This window comes from Balaenoptera acutorostrata, chromosome 4 (genome assembly GCF_949987535.1).
Source record: "Balaenoptera acutorostrata chromosome 4, mBalAcu1.1, whole genome shotgun sequence".
Classification (NCBI taxonomy): domain Eukaryota; kingdom Metazoa; phylum Chordata; class Mammalia; order Artiodactyla; family Balaenopteridae; genus Balaenoptera; species Balaenoptera acutorostrata.
Window position 1 is genome coordinate 22,471,918 of NC_080067.1, and position 23,172 is coordinate 22,495,089.

Sequence of the window (23,172 nt, forward strand, 5' to 3'; positions counted from 1 at the left end):
AGTATTTTCTATGTGTAAGGCATGGTTATAAGTGATTTATGTATATTTACTTGTTTTATCCTCAAAACAATTCCAAGAGATAGGAATTAATATCCTCACACTTTGCAGATTGGGAAAATGAGCCACAGAGACGTTAAATAACTTTTCAAAGCACTCAGTAGTAGAGCCAAGATATGAACCCAGGTAGTCTGACTCCAAGGTCTATATGCTCTTAAGCACTATGCTATACCACCTTTTTAAAATAAGCTTGAAATTCTACATAAACTCTTATTTTTTAATTTTTATTAGAGTATAGTTGATTTGCAATGTGGTGTTAGTTTCAGGTGTACAGCAAAGTGAATCTGTTATACATATACATATATGCACTCTTTTTTAGATTCTTTTCCCATATAGGCCATTACAGAGTACTGAGTAGAGTTCCCTGTGCTATACAGTAGGTCCTTATTAGTTATCTATTTTATATATAGTAGAGTGTATATGTCAATCCCAATCTTCCAATTTATCCCTCCCCCACCCACCCCCCTGGTAACCATAAGTTTGTTTTCTATGTCTGTGACTCTTTTTCTGTTTTGTAGATAAGTTCATTTGTACCCTTTTTTTAAGATTCCACATATAAGCAATATCATATGATATTTGTCTTTCTCTATCTGACTTACTTCACTGAGTCTACGTAATAAACTTTTTTTAAAAAAATAAATTTATTTATTTATTTTCTTTTTGGCTGCGTTAGGTCTTCGTTGCTGCGCGCGGGCTTTCTCTAGTTGCGGCAAGCGGGGGCTACTCTTCGTTGTGGTGCGTGGGCTTCTCGTTGCGGAGTGTGGGCTCTAGGCACACAGGCTTCAGTCGCTGTGGCACGCAGGCTCAGTAGTTGTGGCTCAAGGGCTCTAGAGAGCAGGCTTAGTAGTTATGGCGCACGGGCTTAGTTGCTCCGCGGCATGTGGGATCTTCCTGGACCAGGGCTCGAACCCGTGTCCCCTGCATTGGCAGGTGGATTCTTAACCACTGTGCCACCAGGGAAGTCCCAGTCTATATAAACTTTAAAATCATTTTGCTTAGTTCCTTCTCTCACCTCCCAGAACTCTCTCAAACCTACTGGAATTTGAACTGGTATTTTTAAGAAAATTATACATTACACTGGGAAGAACTGACATTTTAATAATCTTTTCAGCCAGGAACATGATATAGCTCTTCATTTATGATATCTTATTTGACATTGTTTAATGAAACATTATGATTTTCTTCACACTGATTCTGTACTTTTCTTGTTGAATTCATTCCTATGTATTTTTAAAGATACATTTTTGAGACTAATTTGAATAGTTTAATTTTATCTTTCTGTCTCCCTCCCTCCTTCCTCTCTGTTCTTTTCTCTGTATACTTATTTATGTTAAAGACCAATTAAAAATAAAAAGACCAATAGATGTGGGGATTATAGAGACAGAACTAGGCATAAATTAAAAGAAAAAAAATATTAAGCTTTAGAAATTGAGAAGTTTGTATTGATTATTTGAAAATAAACTGGGACAACAGCAATGAAAAGGCAAACAAAGGCATAACATCTTATCCCTTATTCTGTACCAAAATCATCCTGAACAGGAATATGTATGTACATCTTAATTCAATCATTTTTGGTTTCACATATTAATTGTGATAGGAAAAGCACATGAACTTTAGCTTGTCTTAGGAAAACCACAAGAAACAGTTTAAGCTTTCTATTTATACTCCCTGATCCAATAAAACAATCAAGTTTCTATTTTATGATTCTAGAATTTCATATTTTTTTCAGTTCGGCTAGGGATAGAGAAATGACAAGATTGTCTATGAACTAAATGCATTTTCTATTATTTATGAAAAAAAATCTAGTTCTATGGAAAGTGAGGAGAGAAAAACTTACATAGTGTAGAAACATTCCACTATTATACACTAAAATCCATACATTAGTGTTGAAGAAAAACTCAACCTTATACAGTGTCCAATGCCATCAATTTTATTAGTTTATAATTTGAAACCATCCATTCAGATATGGTAAACTCAAAACATTCGAAATTTAACTGAAATCTCTTTGGGGATAAAACAGCAAAACCAAATAATAAAACTGAAAACAAAGCAAGCTTTAAGCCACAGACAAGAGCCAAACAGCCACAATGATAGAAAGGAAAGGGTGGCTGTTCGCATTATGAATTACCAAATACCTACACAACTTTCTAAGTCTTCAGAAACCTCTTTACACATCATCTCCATTTTCTCATTATTGATTTCAGTCTTATCACCCTGAACTCTGGCTTTTCTCCTTAATATCACTGAAAAGAAACACTAAAAAGTCACCAACAACCTAAATCTTCACTTAAAGCTGATGGTCTTTGCATAGTCCTTTTTCTCCTCTGCAATACGTGATATTATTAACCATAGCTCTCTTGAACACCCTCTTTACTGGGCCTTCTATAGCGTACAATGAACTCTTACTATCCTTTTTATATAGCTTGCTCTCACTCTTTCTTGCTCTTCCTGCTTTTGTCCCCTTCCTATCCACAATCTTTAGAACTCACCATGGGCTTTTTCTTTCTATAATCTATTTTCATCTTTTACATTTTTATCATATCCCATAGAGACCACTAGAAACCATGTTGACAAAAAGCACTTTTTTTTAATACGAATTTGATCACATCCCTCCCCTGTTTAAAATCCTTCAGTGGCTCCCTATTACACTTAGAATGAACTAAATAAATCCACTTATGGACTTAAATGTTCTACATCATCAGGGCTCTGCCTCTATCTCATCTGGTGCCACTGGCCCACTGTGCTCAAGCTACTGCAGCTCCGGGAATATAACAATATCATTCATGCTTCAGATACTCTGCAATTGCTATTTCCTCTATCTAGGCAGCTCTTTTTTGACACTTCCCATGGCTAGCCCCCATATCCTTTAGATTCTTGGCTCACGGGTGGCCTCTTTAGAGAGATCTTCCTTTTGGGATTCAATCTAAAGATGGACCCCTTCTTACTGTTATTATCCATCACAGATACTTATTAACTTTTGAAATTATTCTGACCACTTAGTTTTGGTCTGCCTTCCCCACTTGAATGTAAGTTCCATATGGGCAGTGAGCTGACCTTGTTTAAGACTGCACCCTCAGTGCTTAGTATAACAGCACATAGAAGGTGGTCAATAAATATTTTAAAATTATAAGTGAATTAACGATTTCCTACTTGAAGAATTCCACTATACACATTACTTCACCCATCAACTGGATCACAGAATTCTAGCATTAGAAATGAGCACAGGGCTTCCCTGGTGGCGCAGTGGTTAAGAATCTGCCTGCCAATGCAGGGGACACGAGTTCGAACCCTGGTCCGGGAAGATTCCACATGCCGCACAGCAACTAAGCCCATGTGCCACAACTACTGAGCCTGCGCTCTAGAGCCTGCAAGCCACAACTACTGAGCCCACGTGCCACAACTACCGAAGCCCACATGCCTAGAGCCCGTGCTTTGCAACAAGAGAAGCCACCGTCATGAGAAGCCCGTGCACTGCAATGATGAGTAGCCCCTGCTCACCGCAACTAGAGAAAGCCCATGCGCAGCAACGAAGACCTAACACAGCCAAAGATAAATAAATAAAAATAAATATATTTAAAAAAAAGAAATCATTAGCTTTCATTGCAAGCTATCAAATGTTTCAAAAACTGTTTAAAAAAAAAAAAAAGAAATGATCACAGAAGTTTATCTAATCAAAGAGCCTTTTTTATAAATGAAGAAGCTAAGACCCAGAGAAGTTAAATGACTTAGTTACGGCCCTGTTTTTGCCTGATTACTTGTTAACCAGACCTTCACATTACACTAAAAATTTATCCAGCAATTTGATTTTGCTGTAGAATACACATACACCCCCAAAATACCCTGTCCCTTAAAAACACTGCAAGGCAGTCTTACAGCAGCTGTGATTTATTTATTATTATTCTTCTTTTCCATCATGGTTTATTACAGGATATTGAATATAGTTCCCTGTGCTACACAATAGGACCTTGTTGTTTATCCATTCTATATATAATAGTTTGCATCTACTAGTCCCAAACTCCCAATCCAACCCCCTCCCCCGGCCAGCAACCACAAGTCTATTCTCTATGTCTGTGAGTCCATTTCTGTTTCGTAGATAAGTTCATGTGTGTCATATTTTAGATTCCACATATAATATCATATGGTATTTGTTTTTCTCTTTCTGACTTACTTCGCTTAGTATAATAATCTTTAGGTCCATCCATGTAGCTGCGAATGGCATTAAGTCATTCTTTTTTATGGCTGAGTGGTACACTGCATATATGTACCACATCTTTTTTATCCATTCATCTGTTAATGGACATTTAGGTTGTTTCCATGTCTTGGCTACTGTAAATAGTGCTGCTGTGAACACAGGGGTGCATGTATCTTTTCGAGTGTTAGTTTTGTTCTGATATATAGCAGTTGTGATTTAAATTGCTATTGGTAGTCTCTGACAATGTGTCTGTTTTCCCAAATTTTAGTCCTATATTTGCAACTGCTAACTAGACTTTCCTCCACTGGAATATCTATCACACTTCACTTACGTAAAGTATAACTTAATTTCTAATTAGTCTTAAGGAAATAAGTAAATCACTAATGGCATTTTGTTATCATAAAATATAGCAAAATAGTAGCTCAGAATATTGATTTGGATACCATTCCATACCAGAGCTTATATGTGGCACAGCAAACATATGGACAAATGTATGAAAAAAAGTTGAATCATGATTTCAAAACAGTTCTGGACTTGTTACACATAAATTCTCCAGCCTTGCCTTCCCAGATTCAATCATACCCTAAAACTGTGGTTGACTTAAAATTTTTTCCCCATTTTACAACTCACTTTTCTAGCTAAAATCAAACCAACCAAACCAAGCCAAACCAAACGAAACCAAACCTAACCAATCTCTTGACTGAAAGTTAAACCCAATGTCAACTAAATTTAAACCACAAAGAAAACCTAATAATACATAGTTATTTTAAGAAGGCAGATCCATCTAGAACACCTTGATGACTGACGGACAGAGTAATTACTATTTTCTGACTGACACATCTTATTTAAATGAGAGTAAAAAGTTAACAATACCAAATCATAGCACCTTGGCTCTTCTTCCCTTAATTTATTAAGTCCCCTGCTTCCCTTATCCTTGGAAATAACCGTATAGAGCATATGTGACAAAAAGAAAAATGGCCTGGAATCATAAATAAGAAGCTCTAACCTACTCTGACAATTTGCTGATTCTATGGCCACAAGCAAGGAAGGAAAATGGATGAAATGTACTATTAAATACTATGCCAAGTGTTTTGCTCAAGTGTTGACTGGGCTGTAGTGATGAGAAAGGAAATTGATTTTGCTAGAGAAAATATTAAGATTAGTTACAAATAGATTTATGAAGTCAGTGAACTTAGCAGGAACATGTATGAGCAAAATAAAGACAATGTAGAATGTATGTTCATGTTCCTCTGATTACTTCAAAAGTGAAAGGAATCCAGAGTACAGTTGAGAGTTTGACCTAGTGAGCAGAAGGTCCTGTCAACTTAATAAGAGACCCGTCTTCTTACCAAAGATACGGAGGGAAAAAAAGCACATGCAAATATAGTAAATAATAATCAGAGGTGGAGTCAAATATACTATAATAAATTCTACCTTGAAAGAAGGTCTGGGAAATTTTGGGGAAGGATTTGTGTTACAGATTAAGAATGAGGGGAAAAAAAAAAAAGAATGAGGTTGTGAGGCAAATATCTTGAATTTAAAAGAAGCAATTTCAGCCAGTTTACTGGAGTGTATTTGGGTATGATGCATAGCTATTGTTTCTCTCACTGAATTTTGTCAAAGCCAGAGCAGATAATACCAATTAGCATCACTGCTTGGAAAGAACACTGGGGGATGGTCACTATACTGTTTAGGTAATCTACTGCAGGTGATGGCTCATTCTGCTCTTATATCCCAGAGGGTTGAGCTACATAGAAAAGCAGGGGAAACAGAATAGGGAATCAATAGTACACTATTTCATTTAATTCTCACAACAACTATATAAGGTAAATAAGAAAAAGAATCCTTATATTATAAAGAAAAGGAAGCTAAGGAGCAGAAAAAATGAGGACATAAGTCACAAAGGACAGAGTTAGAAATCTGAATCTGTTTCTTTTGATTCTGAAGTCCATGTTTAGTTCATTACAAGCCTCACTTACATCAAGGTATCATCTACATTTTAGGACTTTGTATGGATTAAATGAAATAGTAGTTCTTTAAACTACTGTTGTGGGCTAGACTGAAAAACAAGCTATACAGAGGAAAAAGCATTGCTAGTTTTAAGGAGCTAATATTCATATAAGCTTTTAGAATATAAATGGTTTATTAAGTATACATATCCATTTTGCTGTTCATGTTATTACACAAAGTGTAATATAAGATGCATACTTTGGAAATTATCAATACAGCAGTTATTTCTCCCTATTTCTTGAATAGCTAGGTAAGTGACTTTATTTTTGATTTCTTTATTTTAATTTTTAAAAAGATATAACAAAAGAGGGGATGATTGTGGTCTAATTAAATCATTGTATGTGAAAGGTTAAGTACACATATATAGCAAAAAGATTCTGCATGTGCCTTTTTTTTTTTTACATTAAGTATGTCAGTACTTTGTGTCTCAAATCAGCATAAAGAAAACTTTTTTGAATGCTACATGACATTTATAGGATTTAAAAAACTTGTGTGGCATGAATGGTAGTAGTCCTAATACAGAAAGATGTTATACACTATTGAGACATCCTTGCTTGTTACAGGAAACAAACTGTTCTTTTTGCAAAAAAAGATACACAGTACGCTTGCATATACTCATTTGGAAGAAGTGATCTATACAGGGTGGTATAATAATTAATGCAAACCCAAAATAATATGTAAATCAACTTATCGAAATACTATACCTTCCTCTCCTTGAACAGGTTCTTCTAATAACAATTCTGTCATACATTCCCAGTCTTTCAACAGTTCTTGAGAGCTCTCCCACAAACTGTCCACCAAGTAGGCAGCATGTTCGTGTAACTAAAAATAACAAATCAAATGTGACTGAAGAACATTTAATGAAGAAATCAGTAATAATATATTGAGTTATTAAGCCATTTTCTTCATAATTAAAACTGCTTGGTCACAATGTTTCCAAGAGCCACTTACAGAACTATATATATATATATATATATATATATATATACACACACATACATACATACATATACACACATTTGCATTCCACTGTTGATAATGGGGATGCAATATATAGACTTAAACATTTTAAAATAGTAGTAAGGTTAAGAATCTCCTAGTTCAATGACATCATATATAGATGAAGAAACTGAGAGTACAGCTAGTTAACAATTTTCCTGAAGTTATAAGCTGGATTTAGGGTACTTTTCATTACTCTTTATTTGTCTCTCTCTACAACGATCTTTTTTTTTTTTTTTTTTTTTTTAAATCAATTACTTCCTCTCAGAATTCCATTTGACACTTTGGTACCAGCCTTACTTACTTTTTATCTCTGTTATTTGGTTAAGGTCAAAATGTAAGTTACTCCATCTCTCTGTTTTTCCACTCTCATTTCCACTTAACTCAATGAATTCCACATCTCACCTCACCTCCACTTTTTGCTGCTCATTACTCTTGACAATTTTCTTTGGAACCCATGTTCCCACAGTAAACAACACTCTCAAGTTCCTCAACAAACATTTCACATGGAACGCTTTACCACCTGTCAGTCATTGAACTGTGAAGAATATTAATTACTTTAGTAAAGTTCTTTAGAAAAGGTAAGTAGAAGGGTTGGCCATGTTCTGGTTTCTGCTACTTACAATTAACTTCTCTACCCTTGCATAAACGTTCTACCACCTCTGAGTCTCATGACAACCAGCTAAACCACTTTTCAAACTTTACATTGCAACCCGTTCACCGGCTGTTAGAATAATTTAATGTATTGAGACCAACGTTTCAAAGAAATGAAACACAGTAAAAATGAGTGTATAGCACATAGAACGTTAAGTACTATTTCATATTTCAGTTATATGTTCTTGTATTTGTGAGAGAAAATGGTTTTTGCATCATAAGGAGTGGCCTGAAAATGTGTGAAGTCACCTTGGTAGACCTACTGATTATCTACAGATGTCATGGCACATTTGGCACGTGAGTTGCTTTTCTTCCTCATTCCTAATTCTATCATTATTCTTAACTTCTATGAAAAATTTGATGATCTATTTAAAGCTCTGCCTCATTTGACCTCTTGCATTCTATACTTCATTTCCACTGCATTTCAAATCTCACATTCTGGCTTCTGAAATGCCTTAGGAAAACTACGTACACACGCATACACACACAGCACCCCACAGTTTCCCAATGTTTTTTGTCGAAGCCAGAGTAGATACTATTGATTAGCATCTCTGCTTAAGGAAGAAGATGGACAAAGGTTTGCAGCCAGGTCTATTCAAACTTTCTAAATCACATATCCTAGGAAAATATCCCTAGACCATAAGTAACATCATTCCAACAGTGACAGGCACAAGTAGTGCACAATCTGGTGTCAAAAATGAAAATTAACAGCAGAAAACAGAAAAACCAATAGTTTCCAAAAAATAGGCTATTAAGCCTATGCTGAAATGGAGTTATTATTTAGTGGGTACAGAGTTTTCAATGTAGGAAAATATTGAAAAAGTTCTGGATATCAATGGCAGTGACAGCTGCACATCCATGTGAATGTACTTAATGCCAATGAAGAGTACACTTAATAATAGTTAAAATGGTAAATTCTGTTATTTCACCAAAATTAAAAAAAAAACCCTATGCTGAATAAACTTGCTTTTATGCCTGACATACTTAAACATGTCTGTAGAATAGGTATAAAAAAGTTCACAATTATATTTTTTGGTGGATTATACCTTCTATACATATCCTCTCTGCCCCTCTTAATGCTTTTGGCCCTCAATTCTGGTTTATCTTATATGATATTGTCCTTTCAGCTTTCTGTAAGCCTTTGTTAACTACATCCAGCATTTATCCAGTTTGTTTACTTCCTGTGTTAAATTTTTGATTAAGGTGTGTTTGTAAACATTTTAATTCCTTTATTTCAACCCTAAATGACAATCTGCCTTTTTAATAAAGCATGTTAGTCTATTTACATTTATTGAGATTACAGATGTTGGCATCTGCTTCCCTGTGCTCTCCTGATGACATTTTCTTTTTTTTTAAGCTGTGCTTCCTGCAGAGTTTTATTTTCTAACTTATATTTTTTCCATCACCAAGATCACCAAAAATAATTTTCAGACACCTGCCTTAAGCTTCACAACCATATTATTTAGGCTTAGTTCTAATTTTTTTCAGATTTATTTGCTCACCAATACTTCTTATATTCCTTATTTTCCTGTTATTGCATCCATTTTTCATTTTGCTAGAAAACACCCTCAAGTAATACCCTGCATATAGAGTACATAGGTAGTAAACATTTTAATTGCCTATCCTTTGATTAGTTCCTCCCCTCCATTCTCTCTGTTTTCTTTACAGAGTTTCTACTAGATAATATAATAAACTTTCTTAATCTGTACTCCCTGTCTCTTAATTTATCTCTCATACTTTTCATTTCTTTCCTCTTTTGCACTACTTCCTGCAAAAATCCCAATCTTTGGTTATGTCTATTCAGGTCATTTAATAATCCACCTCTCACCTACATTTTGGAATACATGTTTTTAATTTCTAAGAAGCCTCTTCCTCTTTCATAATTGCTTCTTCTTATATTTGGGGGCATTAATCAAAAATTTTCATCAGGGGCTTCCCTGGTGGTGCAATAGTTAAGAATCCGCCTGCCAATGCAGGGGACACAGGTTCAAGCCCTGGTCCAGGAAGATCCCACATGCCGCAGAGCAACTAAGCCCGTGTGCCACAACTACTGAGCCTGAGCTCTAGAGCAGCGAGCCACAACTACTTAGTCTGCACGACACAACTACTGAAGCCTGCGCGCCTAGAGCCTGTGCTTCACAACGAGAAGCCCGTGCACCACAATGAAGAGTAGGCCCTGCTCGTTGCAGCTAGAGAAAGCCTGCACGCAGCAACGAAGACCCAACTCAGCCAAAAATCGTAAATAAATAAAAAATAGATACCTAAAATACCTAAAATTAAAAAAAAAAATTCATCAGTATGTTGAGCCTTGTGTTTCTTTTTCATGATATTGATTTTTTTCAAGCTTCAGTGTTTCTTGGTTGCCGGTACATATATATTAATGAGCCCAGACTCAGGAATACTGGTAGCTAGAATCCTTTTCTTGAATCTGGTTGCAAAGTCCTGGCTTCCTTGGTTGTGTAGGAAAGTGGAAAAAGGGGATCTATAATCAGGTAGGCTTTTCCTCTAATTGTAGGTATGCACTTTGCATTTTGAGTGCAGAAGTTCCCTCTCCCTACTGATGGCCATATATATCTGGGGTATTTATTCACTACTTTGCTTCTCAGACCAGTGCCCACATCCCAAATGCCTGGACCAGCATTTCTAAAGTGAGGAATAAGCTCCTCTAAAGGGCAGACACTTAATTACTACTGACAGCTCACTCCTTTCACCAGCCTTTGTTGCTCTGATCTTTAAAGTATTTCAGATTTCTACCAGAAAATCTCGAAAAGATTTTCCCTCTTTTCGTCTCCTGTGGGGGTATGGGTTACTTAACTCTACTGGAATTCACAGTCATTTACTTTACAGTTTCCACAAATTCTTCACTGTCCTGGTCAACTGGTGATATCTCATTCATTTTGACTTTTTTATCATGAGGTTTTTCAGTTGTATGAGTTGCTGGCACAATTCAAGGCTTTAAATAGTATAATTTCACTAGCACTGGCATTTTTAAGGATGACTTTTCTATGCCTTAAACCAAGGCATATTAAAATTTAACTCAAGAATGTTATCATTCTAGAATTTTTTTGTGTGTATATTCTCAATATAGATGCAAACTTCTTTGAGCATTTCCTCTTTCTGACTGTAAGGCGGTGGCTTAGTAGAATGCATTCTGTTAACACCAATAACCACTTAGTTTCAAACTCAACGTGTATACCAGGAGGACATGATAATGTGTTGGCCCATTTTCTGATTAAGAGTTTCAAATTCACCAGTATTAGCGACAACAATCAGTATAACATGGTCTGTCAGGAATTGGCTTGATATAATATTTATGATACAGTCTTCCTGTCTTGGGGCATGTGTGATGGCCACATAACTTGCTACTCTCAAATCTCTATAAGAAAAGATCCATGTCCAAGAAAAAAAAATTTTAACGTGGCCAATAGGGTAAAAGGTTACAATCGCCTTTCAGACACTTCATACCAAGGACCTTCTATTGGTAGCAAAAGATGAAGCTATAAGAAGGAAGGCCTTGAAGCATTCTCGATGGCTATAAAAAAACCCCTGGGATTCAAAAGGATCTGGAGGGCTTCCCTGGTGACACAGTGGCTAAGAATCCACCTGCCAAGCTCTTTGGTGGGGCTAATGGTGGACCCTGGGAGGGCTCACGCCAAGGAGTACTTCCCAGAATTTCTGCTGTCAGTGTCCTTGTCCACGTGGTGAGCCACAGCTGCCCCCTGCCTCTGCAGATGCTCCAACACTAGCCACCCAGTTTCCAGATATATTCAGGTCAATGGACTGACTCAGCCTGACCTCCTGCCACATCCCCCTGGGGGTCTGTGCTATTGGTCAGCACTTCGCTCTGAAGGAGGTGGGCTCACCATCAGTCTAGGTGTGTGTAGTGGAAATCGTGACAACCATCCTGCCACAGGTACGTGTGGCTGACAGGGTCTTGGTGCTCCGGCCGGGTGTCAGGCCTGAGCCTCTGAGGTGGGAGAGCCAAGTTCAGGACATTGGACCACCAGAGACCTCCCGGCCCCATGTAATATCAATCGGCAAGAGCTCTCCAAGAGACTTCCATCTCAACGTGAAGACCCAGCTCCACTCAACGACCAGCAAGCTCCAGTGCTAGACACCCCATGCCAAACAACTAGCAAGACAGGAACAAAACACCACCCATTAGCAGAGAGGCTGCCTAAAATCATAATAAGTTCAGACACCCCAAAACACACCAAGGGACGTGGTCTTGCCCACCAGAAAGACAAGATCCAGCCTCATCCACTAGAACACAGGCACTACTCCCCTCCACCAGGAAACCTACACAACTCACTGAACCAATCTTACCCACTGGGGGCAGACACCAAAAACAATGAGAACTACGAACATGCAGCCTGTGAAAAGGAGACCCCAAACACAGTAAGTTAAGTAAAATGAGAAGAAAGAGAAATATGCAGCAGATGAAGGAGCAAAGAAAAAACCCACCAGACCAAACAAATGAGGAGGAAATAGGCAGTCTACTTGAAAAAGAATTCAGAGTAATGATAGTAAAGATGATCCAAAAACTTAGAAATAGAATGGAGAAAATACAAGAAATGTTTAACAAGGACCTAGAAGAACTAAAGAGCAAACAATGATGAACAACACAATAAATGAAATTAAAAATTCTCTAGAAGGAATCAATAGCCAAATAATTGAGGCAGAAGAACGGATAAATGCCCTGGAAGATAAAATAGTGGAAATAACTACTGCAGAGCAGAATAAAGAAAAAAGAATGAAAAGAATTGAGGACAGTCTCAGAGACCTCTGGGAAAACATTAAACGCACCAATATTCGAATTATAGGGGTCCCATAAGAAGACAAAACGGGACTAGGAAAATATTTAAAGAGATTATACTGGAAAACTTCCCTAATATGGGAAAGGAAATAGTCAATCAAGTCCAGGAAGCACAGAGAGTCCCATACAGGATAAATCCGAGGAACACGCCAAGATGCATATTAATCAAACTGTCAAAAATTAAATACAAAGAAAAAATATTAAAAGCAGCAAGGGAAAAGCAACAAATAACATACAAGGGAATCCCCATAAGGTTAACAGCTGATCTTTCAGCAGAAACTCTGCAAGCCAGAAGGGAGTGGGAGGACATATTTAAAATGATGAAAGGGAAAAACCTACAACTGAGATTATTCTACCCAGCAAGAATCTCATTCAGATTCGACAGAGAAGTTAACACCTTTACAGACAAGCAAATGCTATGAGAATTCAGCACCACAAAATCAGCTTTACAACAAATGCTAAAGGAACTTCTCTAGGCAGGAAACACAAGAGAAGGAAAAGACCTACAATAACAAACCCAAAGTAATTAAGAAAATGGTAATAGGAACACACATATCAATAATTACCTTAAATGTAAATGGATTAAATGCTCCCATCAAAAGACACAGACTGGCTAAATGGATACAAAAACAAGACCAGTATATATGCTGTCTACAAGAGACCCACTTCAGACCTAGCGGCACATACAAACTGAAAGTGAGGGCATGGAAAAAGATATTCCATACAAATGGAAAACAGAAGAAAGCTGGAGTAGCAATTCTCATATCAGACAAAATAGACTTAAAATAAAGACTATTACAAGAGACAAAGAAGGACAGTACATAATGATGAAGGGATCAATCCAAGAAGAAGATATAACAATTATAAATATTTATGCACTCAACATAGGAGCACCTCAATACATAAGGCAAATGCTAACAGCCATAAAAGGGGAAATTGACAGTAACACAATAATAGTAGGGGACTTTAACACCCCACTTTCACCAATGGACAGATCATCCAAAATGAAAATAAATAAGGAAAGCAGAAGCTTTAAATGACACATTAAACAAGATGGACTTAATTGTTATTTACAGGACATTCTATCCAAAATCAACCCAATACACTTTCTTCTCAAGTGCTCATGGAACACTCTCCAGGATAGACAATATTTTGGGTCACAAATCAAGCCTTGGTAAATTTAAGGAAATTGAAATTGTATCAAGTATCTTTTCCAACCACTTTGCTATGAGACCAGATATCAATTACAGGAAAAAAACAGTAAAAAGTACAAACACAGGAAGGCTAAACAATATGCTACTAAATAACCAAGAGATCACTGAAGAAATCCAAGAGGAAATAAAAAAATACCTATAAACAAATGCAGCAAAAGAAGTTCTAAGAGGGAGGTTTATAGCAATACAATCTCACCTCAAGAAACAAGAATCTCAAGTCAACAACCTAACTTCATACCTAAAACAATTAGAGAAAGAAGAACAAAAAAAACCCCAAAGCTCGCAGAAATAAATAAATAAAGATCAGATCAGAAATAAATGAAAAAGAAATGAAGGAAATAATAGCAAAGATCAATAAAACTACAAGCTGGTTCTTTGAGAAGATAAACAAAATTGATAAACCATTAGCCAGACTCATGAAGATAAAATGGGAGAAGACTCAAATCAACAGAATTAGAAATGAAAAAGGAGAAGTAACAAATGTCACTGCAGAAGTACAAAGGATCATGAGAGATTACTACAAGCAACTATATGCCAATACAATGGACAATGTGGAAGAAATGGACAAATTCTTAGAAAAGTATAACCTTCTGAGACTGAACCAGGAAGAAATAGAAAATATAAACAGACCAATCACAAGCACTGAAATTGAAACTCCGATTAAAAATCTTCCAACAAACAAAAGCCCAGGACCAGATGGCTTCACAGGCAAATTCTATCAAACATCTGGAGAAGAGCTAACACCTATCCTGCTCAAACTCTTCCAAAATATAGCAGAGGGAGGAACACTCCCAAACTCATTCTACGAAGCCACTGTCACCCTGATATCAAAACCAGACAAAGATGGCACAAAAAAAGAAAATTATAGGCCAATATCACTGAGAAACATAAGATGCAAAAATCCTCAACAAAATACTAGCAAACAGAATCCAACAGCACATTAAAAGGATCATACACCATGATCAAGTGGGGTTTATCCCAGGAATGCAAGGATTCTTCAATATACACAAATCAATCTATGTGATACACCATATTAACAAAGTGAAGGATAAAAACCATATGATCATCTCAATAGATGCAGAAAAAGCTTTCGATAAAATTCAACACCCATTTATGATAAAAACCCTCCAGAAAGTAGGCAGAGAGGGAACTTATCTCTACATAATAAAGGCCATATATGACAAACCCACAGCCAACATCGCTCTCAATGGTGAAAAACTGAAACCATTTCCTCTAAGATCAGGAACAAGAGAAGGCTGCCCACTCTCACCACTATTATTCAACATAGTTTTGGAAGTTTTAACCACAGCAATCAGAGAAGAAAAAGAAATTAAAGGAATCCAAATCAGAAAAGAAAAGTAAAACTGTCACTGTTTTCAGATGACATGATACTACACATAGAGAATCCTAAAGATGCTACCAGAAAACTACTAGAGCTAATCAATGAATTTGGTAAAGTAGCAGGATACAAAGTTAATGCACAGAAATCTCTTGCATTCCTATACACTAATGATTAAAAATCTGAAAGAGAAATTAAGGAAACACTCCCGTTTACCACTGCAACAAAAAGAATAAAATACCTAGGAATAAACCTAGCTAAGGAGACAGAAGACCTGTTCGTAGAAAACTGTAAGACACTGATGAAAGAAATTAAAGATGATACAAACAGATGGAAAGATACACCATGGTCTTGGATTGGAAGAATCAACATTGTGAAAATGACTATACTACCCAAAGCAATCTATAGATTCAATGCAATTCCTATCAAACTATCAATGGCATTTTTGACAGAACTGGATAAAAAATTTCACAATTTATATGGAAACACAAAAGACCCCAAATAGCCAAAGCAATCTTGAGAAAGAAAAATGGAGCTAGAGGAATCAGGCTCCCTGACTTCAGATTATACTACAAAGCTACAGTAATCAAGACAGTATGGTATTGGCACAAAAACAGAAATATAGATCAATGGAATAGGATAGAAAGCCCAGAGATAAACCCACACACATATGGTCATTTTCTCTTTGATACAGGAGGCAACAATATACAATGGAGAAAAGAGAGCATCTTCAATAAGTGGTGCTGAGAAAACTGGACAGCTACATGTAAAAGAATGAAATTAGAACACTTCCTAACACCATACACAAAAATAAACTAAAAATAGATTAAAGACCTAAATTTAAGGTCAGACACTATAAAACTCTTAGAGGAAAACACAGGCAGAACACTCTATGACATAAATCACAGGAAGATCGTTTTTGACCCACCTCCTAGAGAAATGGAAATAAAAACAAAAATAAACAAATGGGACCTAATGAAACTTAAAAGCCATTGCACAGCAAAGGAAACCATAAACAAGACGAAAAGACAACCCTCAGAATGGAAGAAAATATTTGCAAACGAAGCAACTGACAAAGGATTAATCTCCAAAATATACCAGCAGCTCATGCAGCTCAATATCAAAAAAACAAACAACCCAATCCAAAAATGGGCAGAAGATCTAATAGACTTCTCTCCAAAAAAGATATACAGATTGCCAACAAACATATGAAAGGATGCTCAACATCACTAACCATTAGAGAAGTGCAAATCAAAACTACAATGAGGTATCACGTCACACTGGTCAGAATTGCTATCAACAGAAAATCTACAAACCATAAATGCTGGAGATGGTGTAGAGAAAAGGGAATGCTCTTGCACTGTTGCTGGGAATGTAAATTGATACAGCCACTATGGAGAACAGTATGGAGGTTCCTTAAAAAATAAAAATAGAACTACCATATGACCGAGCAATGCCACTACTGGGCATATACCCTGAGAAAACCATAACTCAAAAAGAGTCATGTACCACAATGTTCACTGCAGCTCTATTTACAATAGCCAGGACATGGAAGCAACCTAAGTGACCATCGACAGATGAATGGATAAAGAAGATGTGGCACATATATACAATCAAATATTACTCAGCCATAAAAAAGAAATGAAATTGAGTTATTTGTAGTGAGGTGGATGGACCTAGAGTCTGTCATACAGAGTGAAGTAAGTCAGAAAGAGAAAAACAAATACCGTATGCTAACACATATATATATATATATATATATGGAATCTAAAAAAAAAAAAAAGGTTCTGAAGAACCTAGGGGCAGGACAGGAATAAAGACGCAGACGTAGAGAGTGGACTTGAGGACACAGGGAGGGGAAACGGTATGCTGGGACGAAGTGAGAGAGTGGCATGGACATATATACAATACTAAATGTAAAACAGATAGTTAGTGGGAAGCAACCACATAGCACAGGGAGATCAGCTCCATGCTTTGTGACCACCTAGAGGGGTGGGATAGGGAAGGTGGGAGGGAGATGCAAGAGGGAGGAGATATGGGGATATATGTATATGTATAGCTGATTCACTTTGTTATACAGCAGAAACTAACACAACATTGTAAAGCAATTATACCCCAATAAAGATGTTAAAAAAAAAAAAATCCACCTTCCAATGCAGGCAACATGGGTTCCAGCCCTGGTCTGGGAAGATCCGACACACCACAGTGCAACTAAGCCCGTGCGCCACAACTACTGAAGACCTTGTGCCTGGAGCCCGTGCTCCGCGACAAGAGAAGCCCCTGCTCAACGCAACTAGAGAAAGCCTGCGGCAGCAACGAAGACACAATGCAGCCAAAAACAAACAAATAAATAAAATAAATTTATTTAAAAAAAAAAGGATCTGGAACCCTAACAACGACACAAAAGTTTACTTTCTAAACACAGTTTTTTGTAACATAATTTTATAAAAGCAGCATGAAAATCAGGCATCTGCAAGCACTCTTTGTACTGCTTGGGAATTAGATGAACAAAAAAGGTAGCTCATTAATGGAGAAAGAGTCATTGTACAGCAAATAGATAATCAGAATTACATTAAAATTTATGTATAAGTTATATAACATAAATTAAAATTATATTTATTGTCTAGGTGAACTTTATCTTGCTATATCTAAGTATAATTTATTTTATAGGTGTCCTCTAATCCTGTATATAACAAACTAATCTTATTCTCCTGGTGACTTTAATTACAATTTTCTGGGTGTGTTCCCATTTATCTTTAATTGGCTTCAAGGTTACTCATAAATATTTTACCTCATGTTTTTTCTGCCCTGCTCACTTCTCGGTCGAATAGTTAAATACACTAAAGGAGTGCACTGTATAATGGAATCTTACACTTATTCCTTTTATGAAAAATCATTTACAGTGCAAATAACCATTCCAAATTATTAAGCCTAAAATTTCTAAATACTCTTATATTGGCTTTTATTCTCTGCAGAAGCAGAGCCAGCTATTGGTGAAGCTTGAAGAACATATTAAAAAAGAACTCCAAAAAGTTATCACTCTGGGGAGATTTCCTGGTTATATCAATAATATGTCTGTTAACTTTCTGTCTTAAATTACTGTCATAATGCACCTCATCATTCCATATGCCTAGAAGGACAGTTACCATACTTCTAGATTGTCCAGAAATGTTCTGGGTTATGATTAGTGCTTTGGAATAATTATTAATAGCAGCCTTGTCACTCTGAAAAGCATCACAGTTTGTACAGTATTATGGTCACACTACATATAGGGAAATCTGGACTCATCATATGCAAGTACCATTTATCCTACTATATGGCGTGTATCTCAAATACACAAGGTATTTTTTCACTTGAAACCAATGACTGCTAAAAAGGAAAGAAAAACTAGTTTAGGCAGATCTCTTAATCTCCATCATTTCACCTATAATTCCCATATAAAAGAGGACTACTACTCCATGGACTACAAACCTCTCTCAATTCAACATTTTAGAATTCTATTACTAAAATGTTACTATTTAACATCCCAGTAAAACAAAGGAATAGGAATGATTTTCAATTCAGTTAATTCTAGTTAACTGATCAGTAATCATCTATAAGGTGGACTTATTCTACTTTATGATTTCTAAGGTCTCTTTCAATTCAACTTTTTATGTGTCTAATATATTACTGAAACACACATTACAGTAAAACAAGAGGAATTCAGAATAAGACAATCAGAAGCCCACCATATTATAAGAATATGGCTTTAATAAGCATTCAGCTCCAGGTGTACACAAGAAACCCTTAAGTATGATTTGCAGTTGTTTTTGCAGCTGACAAGAATGCCACAGAGGAGAACTGGGAAATATATTTTAATGTTCTTGTAATACTTTAGTAAACAGCAGCAAACACACGAAACAGCAGTACCATTTGAAATATAGAGCAGTAATAACACATCACAAATTACTGCTTTATACAGAAGATGAAACTGTGTAAAACTAAGTACTTATGGATTTTAATATATCAAAAAGTAAAGTCCTTGGGCTTTCAGAGATCCAAAACATTTTCTTTCAATTAATAATCAAGTTAAAGTAGCCTGATCATCATATTCCCTGAACTTTTCAGCAGTTTAAATAGTATATGCGTGTCTCATCCCTATCAAATTTTGAAATTACTGTTGCTGTTAAAGTCAAATTTTTAAATATGACTTGACTGTTGCAAAATACTTTTAATCCCATTTCTTTAAAACCTAAAGGGCTAAGGATTTAATTTGCATAGTCTACCAGAAGTGTGATATTTATTAAGTACTTAGTGTTTTACCTTAAACATTCACAAACATCTGTATTTTACTCCATAATCTATCCACACTTGCTTTGTTAAGAAAATAATGCTTTAAACCCTTACTATGCAAAGTGTGGTCCCTGGATTTCTGGTCCAGAAGCATAAACATCACCTAGGAGCTTGTTAGAAAGGTAGCATCTCAGACCCCAACCCAGAGCTACTGAATCAGAACTGGCATTTTAACAAGACCCCACGTAATTTGTATACACATTTAAAACACTGTTCTTAAATTCTTAAACACGTCCTTTACTCAAATGCAACTCTCCAACTGGTTTTGTTTCTGACTTTATTCTTTCTCTATCTGTTCCCAACTCACTTAAAAGATACCGGGAATTCCTTCACCACTTCTCTGGCTCTGCTTTGCCCTAATGCCACTCTTTCCACTGAGTAAGTTCTTACATCTCTCTCTGATTTTAATTTTCTTATAGACTGCCTGTTTGTCTCTCTATTCCTCATTCCTACAGGGTTTCTCCAGCACTTTCAAACTTGAGCATACAGTCTCAAGTTTTTCTTCTTCCTGGACATTCCAATACAAACCAAAAATACTCTTCCCCCAAGTAAAGTTCAGGGTCCTAGATCTCCAGATTTTCGCCACCTTTTTTGCAACTCTGTTCCCACTCACTTATAAGCCAATAAGTTTGTTCATTCAGGGGGTCTTTAGGTTTAGTTTGCCATTCCCCCAATGTCATACCAACAGTAGGAAACACAGTTCTAATATCAAAGAACATTTAAGTGGGCAAACCAAAGTTTACTTGTGCAAACAGATTTAGATAGATAATATGTTATGGATGTTAACTGTTTAATTGATAAACTGACATGGAAATGTCACATGGAATTACTGCTATGGACTTGTACAACTACTAATTTACATCTAAATTCATATTTTTCTTTCTCTTTAAATAACATAATTTTCAAACAAGATAGAACTAATGGTTTTAATAGCTTGACAATATTCATGATCTGTTTAAATAATATAATTTTTTTTTTTTTTTGGCCATGCCACACGGCTTGCAGGATCTTAGTCCCTGACCAGGGATTGAACCTGGGCCTTCGGCAGTGAAACCACGGAGTCCTAACCACAGAACTGTCAGGGAATTCCCTAAATATAATTTAAAAGGCATGGGCAAAAATTCAAGAAAAAAAAAGCAACAATAAAAAGTATGCAGTATTACAATGCAATACTATAAAACTTTAAAAATTGCTAGCCTATATTCAGTGTTAATCCACACTTGCATACATATTCCCACAAAAGGCAGAGTACTGATTCCATAATCATAAAATCAAATCCATGGAGGCAGGGAATTCCCTGGTGGTCCGGTGGTTAGGATGCAGGCTTTCACTGCCGTGGACCCTGGTTCAATCCCCGGTCGGGGAACTAAGATCCCACAAGCCACGTGGCACAGCCAAAAAAAACCAAAAAAAAAAAAAACCAAAGAAAATATCCATTGCGGCAGTTTTGTAAGAAACAGGCTTGTCTTCATTTGATTAAAAAATATCGTTAATTACAATGAATTAAACAACAATTTTATTTAAAATGTAATCTAATGTTAAAACAAAAACAAAATAAAGAATTATGTTAAAAATTTACCTCACTTTCAAGAAAGAAAAGAACCAGCATCCTAATAAGGTTCCCATTTGGACTGTTCCTCCCCCTCCTCTTTGCTAATGCTTCTTCTGCTTGGGGGTCATGTCTGCTAAATAGCCTGGAAGTAAGTAACAAAACAAGAACTTTACAAATTTACATGGATATGAATTTTAGTCTTTTCCTTCAACGTTTAAATTATTTCAGTGTTAAAAAAAGGAAACAGTATCAGAGATCAGGTTATTGATTTGTTTCAACACAAGTATGTAACTGATGTTTTTATAGGTCAAAAAAGTGGTTAGATCTAAACAATTTCATACAGTTCAACTACACATAAAGTGTAAAAGAAAGCTTTTTTTACTGATGACTAATCAATGTTCAAATCTTTATGAAAAACAAACTTTTTATTCTCTATGATAGATACTAAAGTATGTAATTTTAAATAGAGTCCTATTTTCTTAAATATCCATTTTACAGTCATGTAATTATAGAATTTAACCAAAGGCTCCAGCAATAATGGTAAAAATTCAGACTTTTAATCATGATTTACTTCTTCCACTATTTTCTGTTTACTAACCTATTACCTAGAAACAGTATTCACCAACCCAACAGTATTGAGTAAAATGAAAGAAACATTAAATTTATAAAAATACTACTTAGTGGCAAAACTTCTAAAATATGGCAAAGAAATGACTTGAAAATTTTAATTTGCTAAGAAGACTTATTCTAACAAAACTTACGGACTACTCAAGGTGCCTTACTCCCAGGTATTGCTCCAGGTAAAAGGGATATAATACTGAACAAAGACAAAATCCCTATTCTCACTGAGCTCTCACTCTAGTGGCTGGAGACAAACAGTAGATCAATATATACCACCTCAGGTGTTACAAGGAAATACAACGGTCTAGGAATAGGGATATAGAGTGCTAGTTTAGACATGGAAGTCATAGTAGGCCTCTCAGATGAGAGGCTAAATAATTGAATAAAATAAGAAAAACTTCATGTGACATAAAATATAAACCAATTTCAAGCAGAAAATGAGCATTGAGAAACAGTATTTTTGGAGGGAAGGGGAAAGTATATGGCAGGGGCTATAGAAGACTAGAGTATTATCTTGAAGCTATATCTGCACAGCCATCAGACTGGTTTAAGAGAAAGTTTATTTGGGTAGCTTTCAGAGGTGGAGGGCAAATGGAAAATAAGAGCGTCCTTTACTCTAAAATGCACAAATTTAAATAATTGCATTCACTGTATATAAGGCACTGAGTAATTAGCTTAATTTTTCTAATATTAAAATGTAGAATTTTCAATGACATTAAAATATTCATTTCAGATACATTTTACCATTTTTTGGATGCTTGGTATAGCTTAATACACTAGACTAAAAAACAGACTAAGTCTATGTGTATGCACACATTTTTTTTTTTTTAAACTTTATCATGGAATTCTGGGGCTAGTCTACAGTTTACTTGTTAAGATTTTAACAGATCACAATATTAAATGGTGGGAAAATGCTGAAAGAGATCATTAAGAATCAAAAGTTCTCAAACTGAATATCTTCAGGGCAGGGACATAAAACAAGCTTATGAAGTGAAGCTTTCATTTGCATAGGAATTGACTTCCTTTTCACAAAGAAATAAAAAATAATGGCAGCTTACATTTGTCGATTTTTATGTAAAATATTATAATTTAAAAATCTTTAGCAAGTGTTTCAAACTTACAAAAACACAATACAAATAAAATTAAATATATCCAAAGGCTCTTTCTGATTACAGTGCTGCCAGTTTATGGCCTCTATTCTGTAGCTGACCAGCCTTTTTAGTCTATCTTTTCTTTGAAACTATAGAAGCAATAATTCTTTCTAAAAAAACACAAAGCTTTTTGAAAAGTTAAATAGAGAACAGAGTAGAATTTATTACTAGAATATAATAAAAAAGGAAGGCAAGTGAAGACTACAGTATACCCTTGATATTTGTGATAGACAAC

At 35.8% G+C, this 23,172-nt stretch overlaps 1 protein-coding gene across 2 annotated transcripts in view; it reads right to left on the reverse strand.

Moving 5' to 3' along the window:
• STAG1 (STAG1 cohesin complex component) overlaps window positions 1-23,172 on the reverse strand; it is a 434,186-nt gene that overhangs the window by 68,775 nt on the left and 342,239 nt on the right. For both annotated transcript variants that reach the window (XM_057545017.1, XM_057545018.1), the window contains exons 14-15: window positions 21,193-21,307; window positions 6,964-7,081 (exon numbers count right to left, since the gene is read on the reverse strand). In XM_057545017.1, coding sequence (XP_057401000.1) covers window positions 6,964-7,081; window positions 21,193-21,307 — 233 coding nt within the window. The remainder of the gene's footprint in view (window positions 1-6,963; window positions 7,082-21,192; window positions 21,308-23,172) is intronic.